Source organism: Carassius auratus, chromosome 11 (genome assembly GCF_003368295.1).
Source record: "Carassius auratus strain Wakin chromosome 11, ASM336829v1, whole genome shotgun sequence".
Taxonomy (NCBI): Eukaryota; Metazoa; Chordata; class Actinopteri; order Cypriniformes; family Cyprinidae; genus Carassius; species Carassius auratus.
Genome location: NC_039253.1, coordinates 8,797,441 through 8,816,775, shown reverse-complemented (window position 1 = coordinate 8,816,775; position 19,335 = coordinate 8,797,441). Strand labels below are relative to the sequence as shown.

The 19,335-nt window shown below is 36.4% G+C and overlaps 1 protein-coding gene across 1 annotated transcript; it reads right to left on the bottom strand.

Moving 5' to 3' along the window:
* Positions 1-14,073: 14,073 nt before the first annotated feature.
* lsg1 (large 60S subunit nuclear export GTPase 1) lies at positions 14,074-19,103 on the bottom strand. The gene is made up of 14 exons (XM_026275235.1): positions 18,859-19,103; positions 18,363-18,489; positions 17,817-17,937; positions 17,629-17,715; positions 17,458-17,544; positions 17,289-17,349; positions 17,017-17,193; positions 16,135-16,458; positions 15,960-16,061; positions 15,627-15,770; positions 15,346-15,469; positions 15,182-15,261; positions 14,920-15,084; positions 14,074-14,781 (listed from the first exon to the last, which is right to left on the bottom strand). The coding sequence occupies exons 1-14, from the start codon at positions 18,958-18,960 to the stop codon at positions 14,608-14,610; spliced, it is 1,875 nt and encodes a 624-aa protein (XP_026131020.1). The 5' UTR covers positions 18,961-19,103; the 3' UTR covers positions 14,074-14,607.
* Between the last annotated feature and the right edge of the window lie 232 nt (positions 19,104-19,335).

Sequence of the window (19,335 nt, the reverse complement as noted above, 5' to 3'; positions counted from 1 at the left end):
CATGTCAGTTAATATTCCAAATTAAACATTAAAACATTGTTTTATTGTGATTTTTTTCCAAGCACATTTTACCAATTCCAAACCATATCAATCTTAATAACTACCATTATTTTTTATTTAATCATTTATGAGTGCTATACAATAGTCCAGGAAAGCTGGAAGAGAAAAACAGGTCAAGAAGAACTGACAAAAATAATTGCAAAATAATTAGGAATTAATGTGAAGATTAATTTTTAGTCAATTCTGCAAGACAGACTTTCAGGAAAGGAGGTGGAATAAAAATGAGCTCCTAAATCTTAATCCCGGATTCTGGAAGATATATTCCTCAAACCATCGGACAAGAGGAGGTGGTGCTGGTCCTTCACGAGTCACTCTAATCTGTTAATTAAGCCTATATATAAAGTCTTAATATATAGTATTTCACAATACTTCATAGTATTCTAATTAAATAATTTTTGGGAATCTTAGATCTCTCAGAACCTGGCACATTGTAATTCTGAGACTCCAGTAAAGTGGCAGTTCTGTAAAATGTTGGCGCTGGAGACTAAATGCTCCCTGATAGTTTCACACCTAATTCACTTAACACACACACAAACACACACACACACACACACACACATTAACCACAGTGACAGAGGGACAGAGTGACATCAGATGTATGATAGTTTTTTAATTTTCTATCATCCATATAATGTTGTTTAGTCATGGAACTATGCATATTTCCTCAGAATGACTTGTCTGCTATGTGTACATTTTTTTGAAGTGTTTAGAAGCTGCACTTAAAAAATAAAAGACATTTACTGTTTACTTTTTTACTGTTATTTCAAAAAATCACCACGCAAAATCATTCAAGCTATCCAAAATTCATTCACACCTGTTCTGTAAGATAAATTCTTTAAACAGTGGTAAAAGAGGATGTGGTGCTGAACCTTCAAGAGTCACTCAAAACGTATCTGTCCATAAAGCTTATAAATAATTATTCTTAATATACAGTTCACAATACTTCAGCTTGTTATTCTAATTAAGTGAGGGTCATTTTATCAGTAAAATACATAAAATACATATTATTTTTCTTTGAAAGATTTCTATAAATGATTTAAATCATACTTGTTTTACAATAATTATTTAAAAGTAATCCTATAGCTCCATCTGGTGGTCATTATTGGAACTAAGAATTGCAAGCTTGATTTATAAGTTATGATAGTTTTCATTTTATGCTGGCTCTTGAAAATGATAAAGCTATGAAACTTACTGTGCTTCCTTCAAATGATGACTTCTACGTATATAAAAAATTATGAAGAGTTGGAATGAAAATTTTTAAAGATATAGTAAAATAACGATTGTATTTTTTTATGTTACTTTAATAAATCGCTATGGCCACACCATTTAAGGTATCCTAAACCCATTCGCAATTTAACATCTTCAGTATATTAGCTTCATGTTAAAAAAGTTTGCTGTGAACTTGTGTCTTCTTGGAGGAGTATGAATTCATTTACAGGCTGATTTTATCATAAATCCACAATAAAATTTCTGAGTTCTGTATCAATCTGTGTTGTTGTTTGTTTTTTGTTTTGTTTTTTATTTTTCATAGGAAGATAACTGACCCTTTACTCTCCTTTTTAATAAATGTGCTTATAACCCAAGAACAAGCTTTTTATAGCTGTATTTATAAACTGCTTACTACTGACTATTAATATTGGGACAAGGCTTTATAAAGCATGAACTGAATATTTACTGTTTGAGTTTGAAATTATTATTTGCAGCACAAATAAGTTTTTTTAGGATTTTTAAAAATCCCTAAAACTGTCAGAAAAGGATAAGGCCTATAAGATTTTATGTGAGTGGCTAAATTTATTTGTTTTTATAACTATAATGCATAAACTATGAAATTATACAAAATGTATAAAAATGTACAACAGTTATTCTTTTCCAATGTTTTTTATTTATTTATTTATTTAAATTTTTTTTATTTTATTTACATTTCAAAACATTTGCCTACTGCAATCATTCTAAACAGCTTGAATAAAACCTGTCAATATTTATTATAGACCACTGTAACTGTGTATAATCTAACAAACAAGTTTATTATGAAAATGAAAGTGTACACCAGATAAATTGGACGATAAAGAAATTGCTAACAATAGTATAATAGAGCATGTTTTAGGTTTTTAGGCGTTTAGATGCAGAAATGGACAAATCAAATGTAAAATAAAATGTAATTGATTTAATTAAATATAGATTAATTCTTGTTAGAGCAAAATAATAAATAAATAAATAAATAAATAAATAAATAAATAAATAAATAAATAAATACGTACACACATTAAAAAAAGCAGCCAAGATGAATGAGTTTCATTTTTTATATGGATCAAAATTGAAGACAGAAGCAGCTGGTATATGCGGTCACTTAATATTAAAATCCAGTAGATCCATTTCAGATTTATTTCTCAACAGTTTATGTTCACGTGGCTGTTTTCGTTTATAGTCGCCAAGCTATTATGTATTTTGAAATAATCTTGTCCGTGATGTGTTCGTTCGTACGACGAAAGGCAGAATCCTGCAGCTCGAGAGATATATGTTATTCTACCAGTCGCGCTTTCAAATAGTCTTGCACACTTAAACGGGTCACAAACACCTGCATTTAGCTCTTGTAGTGTTACAATGGGTTTATTGTGTGCATTTGTGGTAATATTTTATTTAAAAAAGCTCTTAAACAAGAATAAATTCGTTTGTTTTGAGCTCGACACTGTACGCGCTGATCGGAGGCGGTGGTTTCAGATAGGCAGCCGCAAATAATTCATTTTCACACAAACAGTTCAAAAACATCTGAATTTAGCTCTTGGTGTGTTCTAATTGGTTGATTGTGTGATATCGCTGTAATAATTTATTTTTAAAAGCTTTAAAACAGGAATAAATTCGTTTTTTCTGAGCTCTTTACTCCAGACGCTCGTGATCACAGCGGTGATTCATCTCTCCTATTTCTCACGTATCTCTGGCCAGAAATAATTTATCCATGAGCCCTGAACCGGTAATAATCAGATATGTTGGTTTAGCTTGTCAGTGTGAATTAAATCTAAGTATTTATTTGTATTTTTAACCGATTTAAAAGTGAAAGTAAAAGTCCGGGAATTGAACCTGTAGGGGCGCTATTTCTCTCAGACAATGGAAGTCTGAAGCACATATACTCAAACAGAGGGACAGAGTGAGATGAGATGTCTGACAGTTTTTTAATTTTCTGTTATCCATACAGTGTTGTAAAGTCGTGAAACTATCCATATTTACTCAGAATGACTTTTTTTCTGTACGAAAAAAGGTTTTGAAGTGTTTGGAATTTAAAAATGCAGGAAAATTAATAATTCCATTTTTACTGTCATTTAAAAAAATCACCACGACAAAACCGTTTAAGCTATCCAAAATCCATTGGCAATTTAAGTTGTTTAAAATGTTTTGGCATCATGTAGACAAAGTTTGGTGTGTATAGTGTTACTCTCCTCTGAGCAGTATGCATTAATTCACAGCTAAATGTAAAAAAAAATCCACATTCAAATCAAAATAGCTGACTTCCTGTTGATCGTAGCTGATGACTGTGAATTAGAAAGTTGTCCGTCTTGATAAGAAAAATTTTTGTACCGAGTTTGGTGTCTGTAGCTAAAACTAACCCCGCCACTTTTGACAAAAGGTGGCGCTATAGAGTGCCTCTTCCACGCCCTCTTATGAACTTTTGCCAGTGTCTAGTTATCATAAATACTGATATGTGTTCTGAGTTTGATGAAATTCTAAGCATGTTATATGCCTCAAAATCACCTGAGAAGTATTCCAGTTTAACATGTTGCCACGGCAACAATATTTTTAGATATCAATATCCCCCCAGCAGATTTATATCGGCTGTGTTTTAACATTATTCTGATGAAGTTTGAAGCAAATCGAGTAAAAATAAGATGCTGAATTCAAATCATTTTGAAAATGACACACTTCCTGCTGCCAGTTGGTGGCGCTATAACTTTGACTCCTAATAGTCACATATATGCGATCGACATCATACAACGAATAATCTGATGCAGTTTGATTAAAATCAGGAAATGTATGTGGATGGTATTAGACACTTCCTGTTTCTCATTTCTCACCATAATTTCAACACCTCGCCACGAGCAAACCGTTCGAGATATCAAAAATCCCCTGGCAATTTTTCATCCCCAATGTCTTGAGATCATGTTGACCGAATTTGGTGGCAATCGGCAAAAAAACCTATGACAAGTATTTCAAATTCCAGAGCATGCGCTTTTTACATAACTCTAAATAGCTGACTTCCTGTTGGGCGGAGCCGAATGACATGCAGTACGAAAGTTGTTCAGCACGATGAGATCTATATGTGTACTGAGTTTCATATTAATACGTGCAAGTATGTGTGAGCTATACATCAACATTTATGACTGTGTTCCAGGGGGCGCCATAGAGCCCCTGTGCCACGCCCGGGTCCCAGCCTCTGCAGGCTCCTAAAGGCCACAGATTCCAAAGTGTGCGCAAATTTTCAAGAGTTTTTGAGTATGTTAAGGACCCCAAAAGCCCCCACAACTTTGACGAAAAATATGAATACTAAACCCTAAATATCCAACTTCCTGTTGGGCGGAGCCTATGACATGCAGTACAAAAGTTGTTTGGTTTGATGAGATCTACATGTGTACCGAGTTTCGTGTGTCTACGTGCAAGTATGTATGATATATGGTCCTCAGTATTCCAGGGGGCGCTGTAGAGCCCTTGTGCCACGCCCGTGTATCAGTCTCTGCCCGGCCCTAATGGCCGCAGGTTCCAATGTGTGTGCCAATTTTCAAGACTTTTTAATCATGTTAAGGGCCCAAAAAGCCCCCGAAACCTTGAAGAAAAATAATAATAATAACAAATAATCCTACGGAAAACAATAGGGCTCTCGCCCTCCAGGCTTGAGCCCTAATAAAAAACAAAGCAGATACAAGAGGGTCCTCGCACCTCGGTGCTCGGGCCCTAATTATTTTATTTGAATGACACGTATAACATTCTTTCGTAAAATACAAGAGAGGATGCCAGAGTGACAGGCTCAGTCCCCATTCACTTACACTCTATGGCAAAACGATACCATTCAAGTGAATGGTGACTGAGGCTGTCAGTCCATCACGTTCTGCCTAATCTTCGTTTGTGTTCATTTGAAGAAAAAAAAATGTCCTACATGTTTAGAAGGACATGAGGCGGAGTAAACGATGACAGAAAGAATGGGCGAACTACCACTTTAAAACCACACCGCTTAATGCAAATCTCAAAACGGAGTAAAATTCAAAGTACACATAACGTTACTCGACTACAGATCACAACACCGTTATTATCTAAACAGACCCAAATACCACATATTAATCGCCACAGCGTTATAAAACCTCGATCACACACACGAGGAAGAATTACAGGCAGCCATGACTTCATACTCTGACACATCAATGAACAGATCCCCGCGCGCGCGCGCACTCACCCAGAACCACCGGAACGAGGATCACCTCTGGGTCATGATGAGATCGCAAGGATCGCGGAGAAAGAGACGTGAGACTCAGATCGTGAGTACTGCTGACAGCAGATGAGTGTGTGTGTGTGTGTATGTGTGTAAATGTGCCTGACTCCCCAGTTCTGCCTCAGCATGTACAGGAAGTGATGCAGAGGATATGAGGTCATAGTGGAACTGCGTCAGGTGCGTGTGAGCGCGCGCTAAAGGCCCATCTGGCTCCAAACCAGACCATGTATCGCTTTTAATTATAAAACCTATACATGTAGATATACATATACACTCACATATTTATGTGTGTTCGTAAGCATATATTAATATAAAAAGGCCCTAGACTCTAAAATGTTTTAAAATATTTATTGTTTTCTCCATTTCTTTTAACCTTTGATATGGCATAATGTAAGGTCTTATTATGAAATGAGTTTCTCTGTTGATGATTTTTGACACATTTTACCAATATTTTGAATAGTGATAGGCCTTAATTATATTGCAATAACAGTAGGTATATAAGAAGATAGATTACCAAACCTTCCTCTTTTTCCATACATGTTCATCACTACTTATTAGTTTTCTGTCTTTAAGCCTTATTTAAAGTTACAGGAACACAATATCTGCCTTAAAATCAATATGATGTGGAACCTGTGATAAGTGAAAGTGGTGAGTAGAGAAAAGGCGAAAGATGAATTTGACAGACAAGTTGTATTACATAAGAATGAGTTGCATAGCTATTTGTCCTGGTTTCATTTATTTGTCCGTTCAAAGGTCAATTTAACCTTTCAGTCCTGCTGTTTTGACAGTCAAAATGTGGTCTAATAGTAACACTGGATGTGATGTGACTGCCTCTTATTATTAGTGACTGAATAAATCAACTGTCCATCTGATAAACCATGTTTAAAACCACAGGCTTTGAATCAGAAACGATCCATTCAAAACCACACAGGAAATGGATGAACATGCAGCATTATGATGTTCTGATTGTCAATTCTCGAATAAAAAAACAAACAAAACAGAAATGGATTATGAGAAAGGGCCTGAATTTGAATTTTAACTCATGCCACCTTGTTCTGCCCCTTGTAGCAGGTTCAAGATGACGTACGTGCCAATCCAAAAGAAAAACAAGAGTCCTAGCACATAACCACAGGTTCAGATGTTCTGATCCATGCTTCGAGTCAGATGTGCAAACAGGATTCCAGCTCTTTAAACAAAGCGGACAGTTTGCTTTCATTTCTCCAAGTTCAAGGGGGGAGAGGATTAACTACAAACTCAGGCCCTGTATAGACTGAATGCAGCCTGGGCGTCAGCGAGTGGTCTGTGACATCAGAGAAGAGCATTATCTACTACGTGCTACGACAGAGGCTCTGTGAAATGATAGATCAGCAGTCTGAGTTCACATGTATGTCAAAGAGAACAATTTCTTCATGCACAAAACCCAGTGAGGAAATAAAAAAAAAAAAAAAAAACCTTTAAAACTTTCATGAGAACATATGGAGTAACTGTAACGTTTTTGGAGGTTATAGCTTAAAGGGCTAGTTCACCCCAAAATAAATGTCTCAATATCTTCACCATGTAATTCCAAACAGGTTATTGTCATTAAATCTAAAAAAAGCAATTGTTAACTGAAATAAAGCTGTAATAAAAGTAGAAATGTTAGATGAAATACTACAAATGTTTAGGTTGAAGCAACAAGATCATTAACTGGAACTAAATAAAAACTAATTCTGAACTAAAAATAAGATGAAAAACAAACTGAAAATATGAAAAGCTAGTTCAAAGTAAACAATACTAAAATAACAGTTATTACAAAAGGAAGGAGGGTGATATTTGAAAAACACATTGGAGACCAAACTGTGGACCCCAATGACTTTCAGTGTGTGTGTGTGGGGGGGGGGGGGGGGGGTTCTTCTGTGTTCCACAGAAGAGAGAAAGATATACAATTACATGGGGTGAGTAAATGATGACAGAATTTCATATTTGTAACATTTCAGATTATTTAAAATGTTTCAGCATGAATCTGCAGAATATATACTGTTATACTGTAATTGTATATAATTACATTTTAATAACATATCATTGTTTGTGTGTGTGTGTGAGAGAGTGGGTGGGTGGGTGTGTTTTTGTGACATATCAGGACACAACTCTGTATAATGACATGGCTATGACACAGGTATTACAAGGAGAGGGTGACTTATGAGGACATAACCCATATCCCCATTTTTCAAAACGTCATAAATCATACAGAATTAGTTTTTATGGGAAAGTGAAAATGCATAAAGTTTCCTGTGAGGGTTAGGGTTAGGGTTAGGTGTAGGGTTGGTGAAGGGCGATAGAATATACAGTTTGTACAGTATAAAAACCATTACGCTTATGGGATGTCCCCACATTTCACAAAAACAAACGTGTGTGTGTGTGTGTTCACACCCCAGTCTACACTCCATACACCATGATGCCAAAGCAAAAACAAGAGCTGTCATCTCTTCATCTCTTAATCTCTGTCAGGTTGGATGGACATTTTCAGGTTTCTCCAGAAATATTTGATTGGGTCCAAGCTCAGGCTCTGGCTGGGCCACTCAGGGCATTCACAGAGTTTCTGAGCCACTCTTGCTGTGTGCTTAGGGTCATAGTCCTGCTGGAAGGTGAACAATTTTGCCCAGTCTGAGGTTCTGAATGCTCTGGATTGTTGCTCATGCTCTTAGTTCAACCGAAATGAAAATCCGTCCATCTTCTACTAAGCATCCTAGGTGTATGTGACTTTCCTCTTTCAGAATAATCCAATCGAAGTTATATTAGAAATTGGATGCTTCGAGGCTGAGTAGAAGCTTGAGGCTGCTACCAGCACACTTTACTTTAGGGATGGTACTCTGCAGCAGAGCTGGTTTCCTTCAAACATGATGCTTGGAGGTTCATCAGACCAGATAATCTTGTTTCTCACAATCCGTCCTTTAAGTGCTTTTTACAAATTCCAATAGTTTTCATGTGTCTTCACTGAGGAGAGGAGAGTTTTGCCAAACTACCATAAAGTCCAGATCAATGTAGTGTTGCAGTGAAGTTTGTCCTTCTGTAGATTTACCAACATATCATGGAGCTCAACTACAATGACCCTCAGCGTCTCTGTCACCAGTCTAACTAAGGCCCTTCTCCATAAATTGCTCCATTTGGTCCGAAGAGTCCAGGCTGTTTTAAACTTCTTCCACTAAGGGTAACAGACAGAGGTTCTGTGAACCATCAATGAAGAGGATTTTTTCTGAACTCTTCCCCAGATTTGTGGCTTGATGCAAACCTGTTTCTGAGCTCTACATGCAGTTTTTTATTTATTTACTTGGTTTTTCTCTGATATGCATTTTCAGCTTTTATCTGTAAGATGTGTGTGCCTTTCCAAATCATACCCATTCAATTAAATCTGCAACAGTGTAGTAACATCTACAAACCAACTCCCAAGCCAGATAATGGTATTAATACCTTTGCAATGAAATCATTTAAGATTTTTATTTTTAATAAATTTTCCCTAACCCTGTTTTTTGCTTTGACACTATGGTATATGAGGTGTACTGTAGATTCATGTGGGGGAAATAAGTCATTTAAAGCAGTTTAAAATAAGGCAGCAACAAACAACATGAAAAAAATTAAGGGGTATGAAAACTTTCGCAAGTTTGTATCTTGCTATTCTGTTAACAAACATGAAAAGACACAGAATGTGTAGACCTTTGTGAATGACAGGAATTTCTGTCATTCAGATTCTGTGTGGGTCTGGGCCTACACATTATTCACAATCCCCAACTCAAATCCACCAGGACAAGAAATGTCCTCATGTACTTGACATACTCTAATCAAAGCATTGTCTTGCTATCGTGCTTTACGGAAGTCTAATATCCATCTGTTAAACCCGACTGACTGAGATACAAAGAGCATGGGAGGCAAAGTCACAAGCCAAGGCAGGTCAAGTCTGGATACCAGCAAAGACACTGAAAACACTCACGCACTTGTCTGTGCCTTATCTTGGGCTGCTGGGCCATGTCCAGTCCAGCTCAAATAAACCGGCAGAAACCATCAAAATAAAGGAAGTAACCTCCCGACCTGGAGACCCTGCAAAAGGGTGATATTGTTTTTATTAGGGCAGTCAATGTGTCACCTCCCTTCATTTGTCAGTGTTCGGTATCGTCTATGAAAACGACAGGTCCGATAAGGTTTTCAGAGCCATCCCATTAATCAACAACATGGCTCTGGGGAGGAAAGGGGACGACAATGGAAAAAGTCATCAGTGTGAATGACAGGGAAGTGCTGGGAGCCTTAGTCGCCGTGAGGGAAGGATACAAGTGTAGATCAGCCTCCTAAAGCTGGTAACAATAGGTACTGAGGTGAGGTACTGTATGAGAAACAGACTTACATCTTATTTGCTTTCAAGTATATTAAAAAATGTGCGCAGTCACACAAAGTCCATTAAAAAACATGATGGTGATATCCACAATGACACAGATCGCTTTATATTAAGTATATGAACGAAATCCAGTTTACACTGCTTCATTAAACTTCAAAAACATTTTTATGATTCATATGATAAACATAATTAATAAATTAAACAAAAAAGATTATAAAATGCATTTAATAAAAAGTCCACTTAATAAAAAGAAATCTAATGAATAATTTATTTTCTAAATAAATGAAATTCCTTTAATATGTAACTGAATCAATAACTCAGCAACTTTTTGTGAATGATTTCTTTAATATATAAAAATAAATACATTAATAAAATGTATAATAAATAATACATGATCACAAAATTGAATGTTTAATTTAAAATTAAAATGATAGGAACAAAATGTTCTTATACATTTAATAAATAAATAAAAATCCCTTTAATAAGTAAAATAAAAATAGAAGTTAATAAACAAAAAATAAACAAATTGCATTTACTGAAAAAATAATAATTTAATAAACAAACAAAAAATGGAATCTAATTTTGGAATCTTATGTATGTTTGGAATTAGAAGAGGTTGTATAATTTGAAGGAAGTAATGTTTTATTCTGTGCTAAACTACTCTTTTAAGGCTCAAATATCTTCAGAGGAATGTTTAGTTCCTCATACACACAGACACAAACGACCGCTTCTCAAAGAACAGAAAAGCCCTCGGCCTGTCCACTGTTCTCCACACATCGGGCGGGCGACAGACCCACTCTTAAAATAGCAGAGCCAGGGCCAAATTCTCATGTAGACTGAACAAGCATTTTGTACCACTTCCGATGCAGAAAGGTCCTGCCCTGTTCCTTTATTATAGATCTTTAACAGCAAAACAATCGAGCAACAACATGAACTTCTGGAACACCAAGCCCAGCTTTCTCTTCCACAACTGCTTACAGTAATTGACACAATGGAATGGAATTGCAGGAATCTCCCATTTTGATTGTCTAGCTGTACCTAAAACTGCCCATGAGACATGTTTTTTTTTCTTTTCTGATTTAGATACTTTTTTTATATATATTTTGTTCAACTCTCACAGCTAGTTACCAGTCCTTATATACCAAATTATATAACTTGCGTTACAATTCTGCTTGTAACTGATGCTAATGGTTTAGAAATTGAATAGTTTAACTACAGTAACAGCAATCAGAAATCACACATTCATCACTGGAAGACTGCTCTTGACATCAGATGTCTGAACCCTGAACTCACACACAGTGTCTGAGGCAGTTCACATGCTTAGCTTTTTCCTGCTTAGTGAATAAAACAAAGTTCAATTGTTCTCGTCCAGGGCGAATTGCCTTTGTTTTAGATTAAACGCTATTCTCAATCACTTGGCATTCTCAAAAGCCATTTAGAGAGCCAAGAAAGGACAACAACAACATTTTCAGCAAAATGGTGACGTACAATTTATATTGAGATGTTATACTGAGTGATACAATTTTCTTTCAGATAAGTGTGCAAACAATATGTTGAATAAATACTTTAAATAGATCCTTTTGAAAAACTGTCAGGAAACTCAAACACATTTATACACGTGATTTGCTTTAGTCTTTTAAAACTCTGCTACCATCTACCGTCCTAAAGCAGTACTGCAGCCTCCAGTTATTACATTTTATTATTACATTAATTTTAGTTTTTCCATGTATAATTTGAGGTTTATTAATGAAAACAAATTGTATACAGTAATTATATCATTGAAGAATTATATATATATATTGTTAGATGTTAGAATTTATTTATATTACATGTTTAGAACATATAATATTTGTAATAAATAATAAACAATTTACATTTTTAAACTATAAATATACTATATGATAATAATAATATATACATAAAATAACAGATACATTAATATCAGTTTTACACATTTATTATGATTTTTTTTTCCATTTGATTAATTTATTTTTGTTAGTTATATTGATTTTATTTTTAACTTGGTTGTGCGTGCACATATTAAGCAGTGTGAAATCACACGTGTAGGACAGTACAGGTTTGGTCATTTTGATGAACACTGTTCATCAACCCGCACCACCCTGACAGTCCTCTTTAGCGGAAGACTGTCTGATGAACTGTCCCGTGAGATGGTGGCCTCCTTGAGACAAGCCTTGAAGAGACACCAGTCAAATACAAGCATGACAATGAGAATTAATCTATCACCATACCCTAACACCATAAACCATAAAACCACTTTACTAAAATTCTAAACAAGAGCAAACCTGCCTCTTGCTGAGAGGTGCTTCTTTCTGCAGCATTCAATATTGTTGGTGCACACCTAGTAAAGACTCTGTAACAGACGAGGACCACAATCTGAAAAATCAAAGTTAAAGAGTAGACTGAGAACATTGGTACATTAAATGTGCGAGTCCACTTCCAGACCCTGAGTCACTCACATCTGTGTCAAAGGATACAGAAAGATCCAGATTTGCACAGCTGATAGCAGAGAGTATCCATGGCATTGCTTTGATTACAGATCTTAGCTGTGTGTCGTAGAGAAGAATGGCAGAGACAAACAGAGATCCAGCTACAGAAGACAGAACTTCTGCTCTCCCCTTTATTCTGCAAAAGACAGAAAAGACACAACTGGACAGTTTATACACAAAGCATATACATACGTCTGTGACTGTTCTTTCATTTAATGTTCTGTTTACATTTAATTCATTATGAAATTTGTGCACAACTATTTTATTAAAGGAATAATTTTGCCAAAAATGAAAACCCTTGAACAATCCAGATGTAGATGAGTTTATTTTATCATTATAACAGACTGCTCACCAAAAGATTCTCTTCGGTGAATGGGTGCCGTCAGAAGGAGAGTCTGCTAAAAACATCACTAAAATCCACAAGTAATCCACACTACTCCAGTTCCTCACCCAAGCTGCATATCTAAAGTTAGAAACGTCTCAGGACATGCAGGTTTTCTCCTCACAAGCCATTAATTGTTCGACTGGAGTGGCGTGGATTATTGTGATGTTTTTATCAGCTGTTTAGACTCTCATTCTGATGGTACCCATTCACTGCAAAGGATCCATTTGGTGATATAATGGCGTTGATATCCAACCGATAATCCATTTGATAGAATGCTAAATCCAAATTTAGCTAAATCCACAAATGCTACTCACAGCTTTGAGAATGACTTTACTTACATAGAGGAACATGCCAAGTTGTCTCCTCATGGTTGGAAATACCATTATTGGACTTGAATGGACATGTAAACCCAGGTAAACGCAACCACACATTACAAACAGCAGAGACACAACTAGAAAATTCAGCTTCCTCCTCCTGGATACCATTTGATTTTTTTCTCCTTGAGAACAAGGCGAGTCATTTATTGTGAAAGATGATACACACAGTCATACCAATGAGTGATGTGTGTGTGTATATAAACCCTTACCAATTTTAGACTTATACCACAAATAAATGGAGAAAGATTATGACAGAGAATGGATGACATCCAAAATGAACATATACGAAGCCATAGAAATCTGCAACAGATTGATAGAACATGTGACTTTCATTTAAATGGGCTGTTTACAATGTTTATATCAAGAATGTTAGGCTGTGTTCGAAAACGCAAACTTGCTTACTGCCCAGATTAAGTACTTGCCATTGAATGTTCAAATGCAGAGTTTTTCGTGTTGTGTGTGTGTGTGTTTGAGAGAGAGACGGTCACACAGTGGAGTCAGCTGTCTTAACCGTCTGTGGCTTGTGTATTGCAAACACACAAGCTTCATCAGTGTGAGTGCTTGCGGTGTTCGGCCAATCACTATGCACTGGGTCAGTTGACCAATCAGAGCAGACTGTGCTTGTCAGAAGGAGGGACTTTGTAGAAAACTACTGGTTTGAGAGAGGCGGGCCATAGAGGAACTACAATATTGTACAGTACTTGAAAAATAATGTTTTCTTTTTTACATAAAAGTATGTCAACATATTCTGTTACAGCAAATAATGATCTTTTAAAAAAGCATCATATGACCCCTTTAAAATACTTAGTTCAGAAATATTTAATGTTTTTTTTATCAAATATGTGTGCGCAAAATGCATATACCTTTAATTGCTGGGAAACTGCATGAAATACTTACAAAAAGATATGTGATTAAAAGTTGTAAGAAACTTGCAAGATTTAATGACAAATCTCTGCATCAAAATATACAAGTTCCCTTATAGATTAACATAAATCTTTCCCTTAAAAAGGTAATTTACAAATGTTAGGCTACTCCTACCAGATTAAATACCATTACAGCTTGGAGAAAGTAAAAAAAAAAAAAAAAACGCAGTACTAATTATATGTTTGAGAAAATTGCACTGAGAAACTGTCAATATATCACCGTCACCATTTTAGAAATCCACATATTCTACTAAATGGAATCCACAATTTTAATACAGAACAAAATTACTTTTAAGGACATCACAAGGAGATCTTCATTTATTAGCGTTCATCGGTGTCCATTACTCTTTTCATTTAATACACTGATAAAATACAGAGTTATAGTTTATTATTATGATTGATGATATTTCATACAAAGGGGAACGTCCATCAGCACTTATCAATCCCATCCAGGTATAACCCAAGGTGAAATTGAAGTATTTGCATTAAAGATCATATCCAATAAACATCTTAGTATAGGGATCATGCATCCAGATGTTTGTTGAGTCTTCTCACTTTCTCCTTCTTGTTCCGGTTGCCGTGTTTTTTCCAGGGTTTCCCAGTCTGTTGTTCTGTGTTTCCAGGCCCGACAGGACCACTTCCGGGCTTATAACCCATCACCATCTGCACACCCTTGGTCAGTGCTCGCACATTTTCCTATGAAAAAAAAAGACTGATTATGTGTGCTGTGAGGGATTTAACAACAAAAGTAAATCAATATTTCAGTTTCAGTAGCCATGTATTGTACAGGCAGGCGTTACCACAAAATAAACTCATTCAAGAGCTGAATCTCACTTGATGAAAGAAATGTTTATCCACGGTGTTCTCTATGCGTTTGACTTTTGAGGGCTTGTTGGCATCGCTAGCAGTTGGTTCGACTCCTCCACTCCACCTGGCATGCTGAGGCTGGAAGTCTTTAGGGCTGATGTGGGGCGGAGGGTGGCAGTAAAGGAGTTTACCCTGCAGAAAATCAGGAAGGAAGAGGTTAAAATCTCCAATTCTCCATGTTCATAACTACACAATTCAGAGCTGGTACTGACAAACGAAAGGCACTTACACAGACATAGTCTTTCAAAACGTAACGGGCTGATCTCGATTGGTCTGGCTGGCCGTGTGCTGTCATGAAGCCTCTCATATCTGCATGAAGAGAACACATCATGGTTGGTCAGTTAAGTGTGCTGTGAAATGTCTTAATGTGTACATCGTGCAAATGGAACTGACATCCATATGCCATGAGCAGCTCCTCATAGGTGGGGGGTCGCTCGGGGTCCTCGTCCTCTCTTGGTCTGATGATGTTGATTCCATAGGTCCCCTCCAGCACACTTCGAGGGATAGTCTGACATACGTATTTACGTTAAGGGTAATGATATTTCACAATATTTCTGATCAAATGAATGCCTTCTTGGTTACTCCAAAAAATATCCACCCTCAATCTGTAGTGTGTTATAAAAGATCAAGCAAAAGATGCAGTTATCATGATCGCTGCTGTTTTAAAAGGTTATCAAAGAGATGGCTGGAACGTGATCTCTCATCTGATCGATGGGTAGGATCCCGCTGCAGATCATCTCGGCTTTGGTGGACACAAAAGAAGGCATGACCAGTCCAGGACAATCACACAGGCAGAGACCAGGATCGACAAACAGAGTCTGAAACATGTGGACAAACCAACAGTCAATAAACGCTAACTGCTAAATGTTTGACTCTGATAGCTTGAAAGCTATTGGTATACAGCTAAATGTAATTTGTCCCTAAGAGTGATGTAGGAGCAAAAATTTGAAAAATGTCAAGAATTGATTTTCAATTCCTCCATTGTTCATTAATTCGAAAACACTCGCCTGGAAATGCTTTGTGTGTCCAGGTGTAGCTGAAACGGAGACTTTCTTGTTCCTCAGGATGGTGTTGATGGTAGAGCTTTTTCCAACATTGGGATATCCCACCTTTAAGAGAATTTGGAGTTGAAATCTGAATTCTTAAGTATCAATGCTTGATATAAACTCACCAAAAACTCACCAGTCCGACTGTGATTTGTCCATCTTTGTACGTCGGCCCAGAATGCACAGACTTGAACATTTCCAGCAGCTCATCTTTGCGTAACAAACGGCTGGAGTTGTAGAAAGATGAAACCGTTGGGGTTTCTGGTTTGTCTTCATCTCCTGATTCCTCGGAGCATGTCTGCCATTCGGTCTCATCCACACAAACTCTTCTTTCTTCATCCTCCTCACTCTCATCTCTCTCTTCATTAGGTGAAGTGCTGTTTTCCTCATCTGGGACATTTTTGGAGGTTGCTTCCTGTTCTGTATCACTCTGATCCTCTTGGTCCATCGGCTCTTCTCCCTTAGCCACCAAATGTGAAGGAGAAACAGAATAATGAAAGCAAGCATTCGATTCCCTTAAAAGAATCAATGCATATGAAAATAATGAATAAATTCAAATCAAAGATTCATTTGCATCATTAACCAAAATGTTCACTGAATATTTTCTAAAGAATCATCCTATGCTCATACAAGCTGCATGTATTTGATACATACAAGTACAAACCGTGATATTGTGAAATGTTATTTCAAATAATTGTTTTCTAGTTCTATATATATTTAAATGTAATTTATTCATGTTATGCAAAGCCTAAATGCATTCTAATATGCTGATCTGCTGCTCAAGACACATTTTACTATTAATAGTATTATTATAATCACTGTTGAAACAGTTGTGCTGCTTAATACTTTTGTGAAATATTTGGTATTTAAAAAAAAATGTAAATATGCACTTGTTTTATTTTTTTTCCTTTAAATTTTTAATTACGGTATCTGAAAATTGCAAAGCCCAAATTGAATCCTACTAACAAAAACTACTATTACTTTTAGTGCATCACTGCAGACCAGCTCCATATATTACCTTCTCCTCTGCCTCGAGTCGTTGCGCCTCAGCTAAAGCAGACCAGAACACTGCTCTGATCCCCTCCTTCTGGAAGTATCGCGCCCAAGCTCGCCGCTGTTCTCTAGTGAGCAGGTCGGCTTTGTTCAGAAGAAGCATGTTTACTTTGTGAGCCGAGACCTCCTTTACATATTTTTCCTGACGGAGACAGAAATTAAAGCATTATTTAAAAACAATAAATAAATAAATAGTTATGAGTATAATTGTTTTGGTCTGATCTCTCAGTTACTTACAAGATCTGGACAGCGGAAGAGAAGCGGGTTTCTGGCATCAACAATTTGAACCACAACATCACTGAAGATAAAGCAAAAAATAAAAACAAAAATAGTATCATACATCAAAGTGTGATTAGATCGTGAAGAGCATTTTTATTTTATTTTTTAAAGGCAAGCAAGAGCTCACCTCCTCTCAATGACCCTCCAGAGTTGCCTCCAGAAATCAAGATTCCTCTCAAAAGGGGTAAGAATCAACTTCTGTTCCTCTTCCAACCTATCACAAAAATTGCATTTGCTCAAAAAACACTAGAGAATTGGATTTGCTAGTGTATATGGACTAAATGAATCAAACATTCACCGAGCCAGCTCTCTCCTCCATATGAGGAAACTGTCCCTCTCGTTTTGCTGCAGAACCTCAGGGCTTGTGCTCTCGTCCCAAGGAGGCCTGTGGTGACGAGATGAATAAATCAGCTTTTGCATGACAACAGCTCAATGGAACTTTGATACAGGTTTATAGAAATCACATTTAATTGCACAACAACATACCTTCGGGGAATTCGTAACAACTGTTTGTTGTCCTCATGGAGTTTCTTCAGTCGTGTGGACTCCTCAGCTGAAAGCAAGCCGGCTCTCGCTTCAGCTGGGACGAATTTTATGTTCAGCTTCTCTGCGAAAAAGAAAACAAAAAAACACATTTGTTATTCTGCTCCTAACAGTGTTATTAAAATATTATTACATTTTTCATATATATTTTCACTTAAATGTTTTGTCAGTTATTTTTTATTTTTTATTGTTTTTTATTAGTCTTTTTTAAATATGGGTATTCAGGTTCATTTCAGTTTTAGTTTTTATTTATTTCCAGTAATATTCACCTTATTTCAGTAAGTTGCAATATTTCTTATTATTCATAAGTTTAAGCTTTTCAAATAAAATGATTGTAAAATTAACCGTATATTATATTCGATTTTATTTCACTTCAAATTCATTTAAAAAATATATATAAAAATTCGAATTGTTTTAGTTTATGATAATAAACCTGATTTCTTGTAAATAATCGTAAACATTATCTAGAGAGATATGATCAACACCTACCTGCAACAAATTCAGTTCCAGCAAGTTCAGCTGTGGCCAGAAAGTCATCCAGAGAGCTCTGCTCGGTGACAGACTGGAGGTTGAGTCGACCCCAATCATATCCATCATTCAGCTCACTGGTGTGAAGCTAAAAGACATCAAACTATTATTATACATTAGATTTTCATCCACTGAACCCAGTTTCCCTCTTGCATAAAGAAAAATATCCCATTTCAAGACTATTTGTAGTCTGTATGTTTTGGTTTACTGATATTGTGTTGATGGTCTGAGCTGGGGGAAAAAATCATTTTAAATTATCTAGAAATATTTGTTGCTTCGCTTGACTCTGTTACACATATTGTAAGCGTATTTATTTATTGTATAAGTGACACAATGTTAAGTTATTTGTTTTATCTAATTTTATAAATGCGCCATGTTACCTCTACAATATTCTGGTACACGTGAAAGAAAAAGTAAAACAGTTTAGGATTAACGTTAGACCGTCACAATTTCTCACCCATGTGTCATTTCTCCTGTAGCCACGGCCTGCGGTCAGTCTCTCCTTTATTAAAGCTCTCCCCAACCCCGAGCCCTCTCCACGAGTCTTCTTCTTTCCCATCTTAAATACTGTCACGCGGTTAACCGGTCAGTTAATGTGTCTGTTGATAGAACTGACTTAGGGGGAAAGAAAAACCGAAAAGACAAATCGCTGTTAAACTGTTGGCTTGCCTTAGGTGTCTCACTAAAATATGTCCGGGGAAAAGGTAAGCACGTAAAGGGTTCCGTGTGTAGAACCGCTTGTGGCCACTGAAACTGAACTCTGGCTGAATGTTCGCTTGCCGCCAGCAGAGGACATCACATCACAAGTTTAGATTCGCCCAGACCCTTCCTCTTGCTCCACGCCTCTCTAGAAGCCGAGGGACTTACATTCAGCAATATAAATATTTAATTATTGATTATACATTATCATTATTCTAAAATTCTATAATCATTA

Excerpts from the sequence above, each read along its gene's own strand:
- lsg1 (XM_026275235.1), bottom strand. The coding sequence starts at position 18,960 with ATGGGAAAGAAGAAGACTCGTGGAGAGGGCTCGGGGTTGGGGAGAGCT. Across the intron at positions 17,194-17,288 it reads TCTTCCGCTGTCCAGATCTT|GAAAAATATGTAAAGGAGGT; the intron begins GTAAGTAACTGA and ends TGTCTCCGTCAG. Across the intron at positions 15,470-15,626 it reads ACGTTCCAGCCATCTCTTTG|GTATGTCAGACTATCCCTCG; the intron begins ATAACCTTTTAA and ends TAACGTAAATAC.